Source organism: Siphateles boraxobius, unplaced genomic scaffold, assembly GCF_051911475.1.
Source record: "Siphateles boraxobius isolate OS27281-9 unplaced genomic scaffold, OSU_SipBor_1 18, whole genome shotgun sequence".
NCBI classification, from domain to species: Eukaryota; Metazoa; Chordata; class Actinopteri; order Cypriniformes; family Leuciscidae; genus Siphateles; species Siphateles boraxobius.
The window spans coordinates 4,248,009-4,260,100 of NW_027508788.1; the positions used below are offsets into that span (position 1 = coordinate 4,248,009).

The 12,092-nt window shown below is 37.7% G+C and overlaps 1 protein-coding gene across 5 annotated transcripts in view; it reads left to right on the top strand.

Moving 5' to 3' along the window:
- The window catches only part of rai14 (retinoic acid induced 14), a 60,144-nt gene extending 57,212 nt beyond the window's left edge, over nucleotides 1-2,932 (top strand). For all 5 annotated transcript variants that reach the window (XM_077232862.1, XM_077232865.1, XM_077232866.1 and 2 more), the window contains 3 exons: nucleotides 62-214; nucleotides 857-922; nucleotides 1,176-2,932. In XM_077232862.1, coding sequence (XP_077088977.1) covers nucleotides 62-214; nucleotides 857-922; nucleotides 1,176-1,253 — 297 coding nt within the window. In that variant the 3' untranslated portion in view covers nucleotides 1,254-2,932. The remainder of the gene's footprint in view (nucleotides 1-61; nucleotides 215-856; nucleotides 923-1,175) is intronic.
- Nucleotides 2,933-12,092: the final 9,160 nt, after the last annotated feature.

Below are 12,092 nucleotides of genomic sequence, written 5' to 3' on the forward strand. Positions count from 1 at the left end.
TAAATTGATGCTGATGTGTCATATTAAAACCTAATGTGTCATGTTTGTTTATTATCAACAGATTGATGAGCTCTCAAAGGAAATCATGAAGTTGAAGGATGCCCTGAATAGCCTGTCACAGCTGTCGTACACCACTAGCACCCCTAAGAGACAACAGAGCCAGCAGGTGGACTTGCTCCAGCAGCAGATCAAACAACTGCAATATCAGCTTTCTGTATGTTACTAATCTTGTTCTGCCATAAATTAGCAAGGAATCTACTGCTCTTGTTTCATTATAGGAAAGACAGAAACTCAACGGTTTAAAAGTTTGGGGTCGGTAGTTTCTCATGCTCCCCAACGCTGCATTTATCTGAACAAAAATACAGTAAAACTGTAATAATATAAAATATCATTACAATTTAAAACAACTGTTCTATTTTAATATATTTTAAAATTCGATTTATTCCTGAAGATGATTTTTTAGCGTGTCACGTGAGCCTTCAGAAATCATTCTAGCATGTTGATTTGGTGCTCAAGAAACATTTCTTATCAATGTTGAAAACAGTTGTGCTGCTTAATATTTTTGTGGGAGCTATGATAAGTTTTTTCAGGACTCTTTGATGAATAGAAAGTTCAAAAGAACAACATTTATGTGAAATAGAATCTTTTGTAACATTATAAATGTCTTGGTCACTGTTGATAAATGTTTTAAATTAATTTCTGGCCCCAAACATTTGAACGATAGTGTGTATTATATAGCAGCATAGAAAATGGTGTTTGTTGTTTTTTATGAGCATGACAGATGCATCAAACATTAAATTTAGGACTCAAAATAGTTTTTCAAACATATAACAGTATTAGATTTTTTGTGCTATAGGAGTCCAAGAAACGCCATCATGAAATTGTCTCAGTCTACCGGATGCACCTTCTTTATGCTGTCCAGGTCTGTATTGATTTCCGATCAGTTTTTTATTACAGTGTGTACACATAATATATTGACATTTAAATGTTTCCTCTGTTAAAGATACTACAATGTCAAACACTGTTACAAAAATATAACACTATTTTATATATTTATTTTATAATATTGCACTTATTCCCATCCATATACTGTATTATCTTGTTATTAAAATATTTGGGGTTTTTTTCTCACAGTTCAGAGTATAACTTTTAATCTCTGATACCTTTCCTTTTAGGGCCAGATGGATGAAGATGTGCAAAAGGCTTTGAAACAGATACTTGTAATGTGCAAAATGCCAACCGAGGCCAAGTGAAGGAGCCAGTCCTGCAGTTCATGATTTGCCAAAAGACAATGATCAAAGGAAATTCATCTGAGAACTAAAGCCCAGGATCCATCAATCAGAATGACACACGTAGTCAAGCATTGCAATTGAAATCGTCATTGGCTTTCCCCAGATATTTTGGAAACTTACAGCGAACTTGAGTGATTTACGAAAAGAGGAGTACAATTGATGCACGCACAATGTCTTAGCTCATGCAGTGCCAGACAAACACGCAATCTACAGTCAATGATTTTCTGAAATCTATTTTGAAAACAGTTTGTATTTTTGTATATTGTCAAAGAATTTGATCAGTATTTGATCCTGTTTCAAGGTAATTCGATTTTTTTGTCAGTTTGCATTGATGTAGAATGCAAAAACAAAGCACAATGTATGTTCTAGTATGTTTGCCTGCAGAGCAGTTCATCACAATGCACCTTTTACAATAGAATTTTCTTTCTTATTCAGTTGTAGGATGTGGACTTTCTCAAATTGCAGCTACCTGTAGTATCTATGGGCTGTGAAAGTGAAGTGGCTTAGTGCTGTCGGATATTGTGATCTTTTTCAGTAGTTTTTCAGAATTCTCCACTTTTTCAGAGTATGTGCTTTACAAAATGCCTATCCGCCAAATGTCAGTCTTTCTTTGATACCAGTATTTACCTGCCATTTCCAGGAAACCTGATGGGCTGTGTCCATATGCCTCTACTCATTTTTAACGCCCATGGTAGTGTTTTGGAGACCATAACATTTGAAGCTGCACTATATTTCTTTTGCATTCTGCTTGGTTCAACCAGCCTGCTGCACTAAAACATTAGTTTTACAGTTGAATTTGCCTGCACATCCTAAATATGTGCTGTAGTCTGTAATAGTAATGAAGTCATCACACCTTTAACAATTACTGTAGTTAGTTATAAACTAAAGGCTTCAGTGACACAGTGAGGGGTGAGTTAACCCTAGCACTTCAGTGTAGTTGTGGTTTTTACAACAAATAAGGTTTGGAAAAGATGAGATTGTAGTTTTTCAGTTCAAGGATAAACACACTTCCCCAATTTAGGAGTTACTTAAATGTGGGTCGTGGAAGGATTTTTTGACTCCTAAACACGCTTTGTTAGTGATAAGAAATATACAGTAGCACTTGAAAACATGCTATTCACCTGTAGAGCATGGTTTAGATGTTATTTGCACTAAAGCCTTGCTCATTACCTGGTTTAGTATAATTTTGTAGCTTTTTGAATGTAATTTGAGGAAAGCATATAAACCGGTTTATAAGGAGTAATTGCTTTCATAGAAAACATAGCAGAGTTTTGTATGACGTGTATTAAGTGTCCATTACCTATAGAAATTGCCATATTTGCTTTTTGTTTATCAGTTACCTTTCCTGAGAACCTTGCAGTTGCTTGCAGAGTGCCATTGCATCACTAAACGAGTTCATAATATACAAAAACACATTTGTCATAGATCATATAGCCCCAGTTACATCAGAAAATATTTCACAAGTATCTGATGCTCTCAGTTTCTGAAGTGAAGATTTTGCATTAAAAAAAAAGAAACCTGCCCTGTTGAATACATATGATATTGTCATTGAGCTCTTATCTGTCATATTTCATGATCATTGTCAGATGAGTTTTTTGTCTATTGTATTTTTGCTTAGTTATTAAACTTATGAATTGGTTCTTCTTGGCTTATGTAAGACCTTTTTGTGCACCAAAATTCTTTCCAAGCTTGAAATACAGATTCACAGCTGCAGGAAGAGCACAGACCTGGCTTTAATTTCATGGCAAATGGTGAATCTGCATTGAGTTTTTATTGTTATTGTTTGGTTTTATTGTATATCCGGCTGGAACATTGTACCTTGATGCTCATGTGCTGCTTGTGTGTAATCAACAAACTTGCAAACTAGCTCTTAGACAGTAACAGTTTTGTTGTAACACTTTACAATAAGATTTAATATGTTAGCAGTTAATAACATTAACCAACATTAAGTCACAATTACAGTACTTCTATAGCATTTATTAATCATATGAATCATTTGCATTTACTAACAAAAATTAATAAACACTGTAAAAATATATTGCTCATTGTAAATGTTAGGTATTATTTTCGCTAATGTTGACAAAAGAGACATTATTGTAAAGTGTTAACAATTCGGTAAAGCTTAAGTAATGGCATTGCTGTCATATTTAGAAAGTTGTATAACAATTTGAAAACATGTCCTTGAGCTGCCAAAATAATGCTATACAAATTGAGGATTGTCATATTGTACATAACTCTATTTTGCAAAGGTCTCAAAGAGAAAACAAACACAAGAACTTCACTGGCTAACATGTGAGTTCCATTTCCTGTTTGGTAATTTCATGAAATTGCTGCTTTGGTGAAGGCGGCATACGGTCAATGTTTTTTAGATGCCATTTTGGCAAGAGAGCAACTGTTAGCGCCTGAAGGCAGAACCAGGGACAATCAGACCATCTCCCTCTGAGCACACAGCATCAGTATGTTCTTAGATGTCATGCCAACTGAATTCTGGGTAATGTCACCATGGTACCCTGTGGTATGACTCCTTTAAAATTTTCCTTTATAGCTTTGTCTATAGACAATACCATCCAACTCAAACAAGTGGACACCACATTAGAGCACAAGTGCCTGCCATGGCAGAAATACCAGTAAATTAGCTTCACTTGGACACAGATTAGTTTTAAGCTATATTATTATTTTCCTGTCCCAAGAAATGGTCTCAAGAGCATCCCGCCTGTGCTATGGGCCCTTAGTGTAGTACACCAAAAGTAATTGTTGTTTCAGCTAGATGGTGCTGTTGACCAATATTACTTAGAAAAGCACTTCAGGCTACATTAAGGATAAAGCATTGAAGTCAAATATGCAGCCATTGAAATCATATTCAGAGGATAATGGAGTTAATAATAAAAGTAAAACAATTATAGATGTTTTTATTTATTTATTTTATCCCGGTATGTCCATGCTTTATTTTTTAAATATGATGTTATATGCATTTAAAAGCCAATATAACAGAAAATCCCATGCAAAAGGAATTTGAACATTTAAAATAATGTGTTTTTAGAATCCTCGATCCATCGATAAATAGCCTATAGATGGGTTTCCGTTTCTCTAATTACCCATTATCCTCTGCGGCGCGCCGCCATGTTGTGTGTCAAAGCTGTCATGCTCATGTTTTACCGCCTTTTCATTTACCCAAGTATTTTTGACTCTTTTGTGTTGAGATAACGATGACAAATTCCTCCAAACCTGGCGACCAGGTGAAGGTTATTTACAGGGACACAATAGACGATGTTTGCAAGGCAGGATATGATGAGAAATTGAGTTATCGATGGAAAGGATCCTTACACAATGTCGAAAGACGACTGGTCATGTAATCCTGCAGCCTACCCCGATATTTAGGAAATGGACATTGCCAAAGTCTTATTTGATCGGTGAGGGTAATGTAGATGAACTGCTGCGCTTGTGACGGGACACATACAGGTCCTTCTCAAAAAATTTGCATATTGTGATAAAGTTCATTATTTTCCATAATGTAATGATAAAAATTAAACTTTCATATATTTTAGATTCATTGCACACCAACTGAAATATTTCAGGTCTTTTATTGTTTTAATACTGATGATTTTGGCATACAGCTCATGAAAACCCCAAATTCCCATCTCAAAAAATTTGCATATCATGAAAAGGGTCTCTAAACGAGCTATTAACCTAATCATCTGAATAAACTAATTAACTCTAAACACCTGCAAAAGATTCCTGAGGCTTTTAAAAACTCCCAGCCTGTTTCATATCTCAAAACCGCAATCATGGGTAAGACTGCCGACCTGACTGATGTCCAGAAGGCCATCATTGACACCCTCAAGCAAGAGGGTAAGACACAGAAAGAAATTTCTGAACAAATAGGCTGTTCCCAGAGTGCTGTATCAAGGCACCTCAGTGGGAAGTCTGTGGGAAGGAAAAAGTGTGGCAAAAAACGCTGCACAACGAGAAGAGGTGACCAGACCCTGAGGAAGATTGTGGAGAAGGACCGATTCCAGACCTTGGGGGACCTGCGGAAGCAGTGGACTGAGTCTGGAGTAGAAACATCCAGAGCCACCGTGCACAGGCGTGTGCAGGAAATGGGCTACAGGTGCCGCATTCCCCAGGTCAAGCCACTTTTGTACCAGAAACAGCGGCAGAAGCGCCTGACCTGGGCTACAGAGAAGCAGCACTGGACTGTTGCTCGGTGGCCCAAAGTACTTTTTTCGGATGAAAGCAAATTTTGCATGTCATTCGGAAATCAGGGTGCCAGAGTCTGGAGGAAGACTGGGGAGAAGGAAATAAAAAATTTCTAAAGTCCAGTGCTGCTTCTCTGTAGCCCAGGTCAGGCGCTTCTGCCGCTGTTTCTGGTTCAAAAGTGGCTTGACCTGGGGAATGCGGCACCTGTAGCCCATTTCCTGCACACGCCTGTGCACGGTGGCTCTGGATGTTTCTACTCCAGACTCAGTCCACTGCTTCCGCAGGTCCCCCAAGGTCTGGAATCGGTCCTTCTCCACAATCTTCCTCAGGGTCAATTTACCTCTTCTCGTTTTGCAGCGTTTTTTGCCACACTTTTTCCTTCCCACAGACTTCCCACTGAGGTGCCTTGATACAGCACTCTGGGAACAGCCTATTTGTTCAGAAATTTCTTTCTGTGTCTTACCCTCTTGCTTGAGGGTGTCAATGATGGCCTTCTGGACAGCAGTCAGGTTGGCAGTCTTACCCATGATTGCGGTTTTGAGTAATGAAACGGGCCAAGAGTTTTTAAAAGCCTCAGGAATATTTTGCAGGTGTTTAGAGTTAATTAGTTGAATCAGATGATTAGGTTAATAGCTCGTTTAGAGACCCTTTTCATGATATGCTAATTTTTTGAGATAGGAATTTTGGGTTTTCATGAGCTGTATGCCAAAATCATCAGTATTAAAACAATAAAAGACCTGAAATATTTCAGTCGGTGTGCAATGAATCTAAAATATATGAAAGTTTAAATTTTATCATTACATTATGGAAAATAATGAACTTTATCACAATATGCAATTTTTTTGAGAAGGACCTGTATTTAACTGAAAGAACGAGCAGAAAGAGAGAGAGCCGGTGTTCTGACGATTCATGCTACGCATCGAGATGTGCTACTTACTGGTTATGCGCATGTGCAGAGACTGCAGACAAATTTTTCTTCTGCTTACCAAGCCCATAAATCTATGCATCCTTGATGGAGACTTGTAGGAAGCTTTGACAGGTCAAAAGATGAATATTTGATGATAATTTTTACTTTTCACACCGTTTTAAAAATAAAAACAGTACAGTATACTCATACTGTGAGGTTTTCCCATGTGGATTGTACTGTGTCTGTGGTGTTCTTTCGACGTGCCCAAAAAATCTGTTGGACGTCTCCAATAGACCGGATTTTCCCCTAAAATCGGACATTAGGAGCTCTAGGACTGACTCACGGGGTAACCTCGGTGTCTTTCTGTTACTGATGTAACTAAAGCCGGCACACACACCCTATCGCTCTCTCACTAATGCTATCCAATAAATGTAATCTTACAGTTTATATTAGTCATTACAATTCTTACAGATTTCTGTTCGTTCTAAATAAAGAAGCAAAGTAAGGAGAGGCTGCTCACTGCAGAGCAAATGGGTGGAACTTGACATCCAGCTCCCCGTCGCTGGATGTAATGGGTGGAGCTAGGCTGCACTAGGACAAACTCCACCCATTACATACAGAGAGGAGGAACTGGATATGGTTGCCATATGTCGCAGCTGTGTTTCAGGCGACTCAAGTTCAAGTCCTGGCACAAGGTTTAGGCTTCTCAAGCCAACATCAAAGTTTGTTTGCAAATTTTAGCCTCTAGTTTGAATTATATGTTATCAAGTTGACAATCCATTTTGCCTTCAGATAGACCAGCACATGCGTTCTCCAAACCTCCTCGACTGCATCGCCATCAGATTCTGATATGCCTAAATGGAACCATTATGTAGTAAATCCATATCAAAACAGACAGGATCATATTATTAATGACATCATTCCCAAATTTGCTCTCCTTCTCTTTTTTGAACAGACCGCCGAACACGATGAACTTGTGAGAAACTAGCTTAATGCCGCTCAGGGACTTTCAAGCCTCTGAAGTCTCATTGCCTCTAATGGCTGCTTTTATATTCAGTCACACCTGACTCATTGAAAATCAAAGCGTGAAGGCCCCTTTTCACAGTGACTAAAACTAGCAGGAGAATCAACCCGGTGAGAGGGGCGACCGTGTTTGCAGCCAAGTGACGGGGAATTTATGGGAGCACTTAGGCTTCTAGGGAAATAAGTAAGAAAGAGAGAGCGAGTAAAAGAGGCAAACACTTGTCTAAGAGTGGCTTATTAAAAAGGTGAGAAGTGAGTGTACTGTCTGGAAGGGGGAATAATTGTGCTCTTAAAAGGGACTTCAAAAGGCCAGTCGTGTCGGTGGAAAACCGTTAGCAACATGTGAAGGAAATGGCTCATGAGGGTCCGCCGCTATTGGCATGTGGTGGATCAAACCGTTTGGGGCGGAGGAACGGCAGACACCATATGTCCAACTGTCCTCTTGTCCATCTTTTTGTGAAACCACATTTGTCTCCCTGCTGTTATGTTCTATGAAATGGGCTAATATGGCACAAAATGGTTGATTATGACCTGCATTGCTGATGAATCAGTCAATGATTTTCAAGATAAGCTACCCAATAAACACAACACCGTTGTAAATTGTATTTAATATGACAGATGTTTTTTTCTTTTTTTTTTCACGTTAGAAATATATATTTTTTTCATTAAGTTGCAGATCTACTAGCTCATAATGTTGAGCTATGGAACTTGGGTCTGTTTTATTACTGTAGTTGGCTAAACATGATATTTACATATTTGTTTAATACATACCAGGTTTTCACAAAGTTTCTAAAACATGTTACTTTGGTTATAGCCTAGTTGTTGTTTTTTAGACTGGTTTCTAAAACATTTTTAAAACAAAATGCAAAATTACCTAAATACAAACAAAATTTGTGTTTGCTAGAGCATGGATAATAATTACAGTCTGCACATGTTGTACTAGAGAGTACAGTAATGTTTTGAGGTATCACCAGCAGTTTGTTCTTGATTTCATGGTAATATACAGTTTCAGTTATTGCAGGAAAATATGCCAAATAGGTCTGTTCTGCAGAGGCTGGCAAACAACCAAGTCTCCTTCTCTTGCTGGTTCTGCGATGGAGTGGGGATTAGATGTTCTCTGCAAGTTTATTCATGGTATTATAAAATGGTGATGTAGATCCAGTGGCTTAAAAATATTCCCTCAGAGGATATTGAAACTAAAGAGACAAGTATTTGGGGTTTTACTAGAAACTTTCAAAATAATGGCCATTGATTTAATTCCAACGACTCCAAATGTGGTTTATAAAATGGCTTTAAAGGGATAGTTCAAACATGAAAATTCTTAGATCATTTACTCGCCCTCATGTCATTCCAAACCCGTAAGACTTTCTTCTTTGGGAGACTGCTGTTTTGGACCCCATTGACTTTCATTGTATGGACAAAACTTTTTTTTCTTTTGAAATATTTGTTTGGCTGAAAAGAAAGTAATTATCTTATTTGGATAAATTATCCATTTAATTTACAAAATGAACAGTCATATATACCCAGTATATAACCAAGGCAAGTCACCTTTATTTAGTGCTTTGCAGTACAGATTGTTTCAAAGCAGCTTCGCAATATAATGATCAATGATGCAAACATCAAATATGCAACAAATTCAAATTCTTCTGTAAAACAGCTCCACAGAAGAAAAGCTCAAGTCAGTTCAGTCCAATAACTGTGTAAAGTTGCTAAATTATTAAAAGAGTTCAATTCAGCTGCAATCAGATCTACAGAAGAGTCAATATTGTCATTTTTCAGCTCAATTCAGTTCAATAACTACGGAGCCCCTAAAGGGACATGGTGAAGAAAAAATATGAGATGGGAGGAAAAATTATTTGGCCATGCTTTTGCATTCTCTCGCAAATGTTTTGCGTTCCCCCTAGAAACTTTGCGTAGGCCTAGCCGGGGGTAGGCAAGTTCGGTCCTAGAGAGCCGCTGTCATGCAGAGTTTGGCTCCAACACTGAAAAAAATCTTCACCTGCCTATAGCCTTAGTAATCCTGAAGACATTGATTAGCTTGTTCAGGTGTGTTTGATTAGGGTTGGAACTAAATCCTGCAGGACAGCGGCTCTCTAGGACCGAACTTGCCTACCCTAGGCTCACATAATGTTTGCGCCCCCCTCAAAAATTTACGTTCACTTGCAAAAAAAACAAAAGTTTTGCGAGCGAAACCAAAAAAAATTGTGAGGGAACGCAAAGGTTTGAATTTTTCTTCGCCATGTCCCTTTAGGGGCTCTGTAAATAACAGTGTCAATGAGGCAAATAACAGTGTCAATGAGGCAAAAAAAATTAATTAATGAATCGAATTAGCTAAAGCCTATCTGCAGAAAAGTTGGTTCTCATTAGTGCAGTTAAATAAATAATATTACTGAATATTAAGTGTCTTTTAAGCCCCAACTAAGTGGCCAGTGGCAAGAAATTAAAAGTCCATCATGTGACAGAAATGGAGAATAAACCTGGCTAGAAACCAGGCTCAGTCAGGGCTCCTCTGACCATGAGCGAAGTCTTCATCTCATGTGAGTGTGTATGATTGATTGTGAACATTGCACTCTGTGTGTTGTTATTAGAATGACAAAAAGGCTTAAAAGTTGAATTTTAGTATGTTCTGACTTAACGGTCTAACAGTGCTCGTCAATGCATCTCGATCGGGATGGCCAATCAAATCAAAGTGGGCGGGGTTTACTGTTCACAGAAGCAGATAATTCGTTTGCGTGAATTCCAGCCCGAACGAAGTCAGTTTAACGTTGAAAGAGAGTGAGGTATGTTGTAATTAGCAAAAAAATTAATACATGGAAACTGTTTTGCAATAGAAATGCTAAACGACCGAGAGTAACATCCAGTGATGCAAACTACTCGACTTTTTTTTCAAATATGGCCGTTTGCAATTGAAAATACGTGATTCAATTCCTAACTGAGTGAGATGAGACAAGACACGTTTTCGACATGTTAGGCATACAAATAAAACTAGGCTACTACATGTGTGTACATTTTTATGCAAATATTATTTGCAAATAGTTTAGTCAGGCTAGAGCACTCTAAAAAAAGCTGGGTTGTTTTAATCAAATTTGGGTCAAATATGGACAAACTCAAACATTGGGTTAAAAATGTAATTTAAAAATTTAACCCAATGTCTGGGTTTGTCCATGTTTGACCCAAAATTGGGTTAAAACAACCTCGCATTTTCTAGAGTGAGCTCTGACCTTTAATAACGGGGCAAAAAAACGTTATTAAACGTTATCTTATTGCAAATATCTCACTCAAGCTATTTTTATGGTCAATACACAAATAATTCACCTAGCTCAAATTTCAACATCAACGTCACCAAACCAATACAGTTTTGCTGTCTTGCCAAATGTCAAGGCATTTATTTGAGCTAGAAAATCTTGCCTTATTTAAGGGTATTAATTTATTAATTTTGTAAAGTCAAACTAAGGCTTGATCCATCACATTTCACCAGTCCCATGTGTTTCTCATGAGTGTGAGTTATTTTAAATTTTGAATCTCAGCCCTTTCAGCTGCAGTTTGCGTTGTCTTGCCTGCCTTTTATCTCTCACTGAAGTGATCCAGAGCAAATATCATTTACAGGTCAAGTAGTATTATTTTTAATCCGTTTAGAGGATTGGAATTTAGGAGTTGTCATTTGTAACTTTAATTGCAGGTTGGTGCAAATTGACTCAGAGAGAGAGAGAGAGAGAGACAGAGAGAGAGAGAGAGAGAGAGAGAGAGAATGGGAGGGATGTAGTGGTCATTGAGGATGAAATACTGTACAGCAGATGCTGAAGAGTGGAGTTTAGCAATTATTTTGATGAATTGGCAGTCACTGCTTCTGAGATTTACTGAAGAATACTCAAAACTGAAAAGAGCTTTATGTATCAATGAACTAATTTATCTGTTTAACATGGACGTGGAATGTATTCACATGCTTCCATTTTATAAGACAATGTCTGTCTTTTGTGTGTTGTGCAAAGCTGTGAAACCTTATAAAAGAGGCATATTTTCTTTTAAATTAATGTCCTTCTGTTGGGACATAGCCGTTATGTCCTGCTTAAAAAATGTGAATGTTGCTAATTTATTTAAAGCTGCATTCTGTAACTTTTGGGTTAAAAATTATCCAAAATACATTTTTGAGCAAGTACATAACTAGCCAGTGTTCGAAACTATCTGCTTGCCTTAGCCCGATTCAAAACGGTAAGCTTGTAATAATGTGTTTAATTCCAGCGGTACTGGTGGATTTCCGCGGTTTGCATCATTACGTCACATCTGTACACATAAAGAAGGAGTCTCGGCTAGTAGGCTATATTGCGTGTGAGGATGTTGGAGGTGGAGATTTATAGCCTTTTCTCACCGCACTTGATATAATTAAACTTATCAATTTGATGGCGGATCCAGAAAGGTTCAAACGACAATTAAAATGCAAAAGACTTTGTTCGGACTTTGGAGTGGCTACAGAAAAAAAGAGACTGCAACCGGGCCCATGCGAAAACAAGGATAAATATCGGAAGGGTTAACATTAACAATTTGAGAACAAAGTATAATTTCCATGGTTTGGCGTGATATGTTAAGCGATCATTAGATTTAATCAGCGCGAATTTACTGCAATGCTTTTTCCCCTTAGTTGGTCAGAACAAAAGTGTTACTTAAGCCTGGTTCAC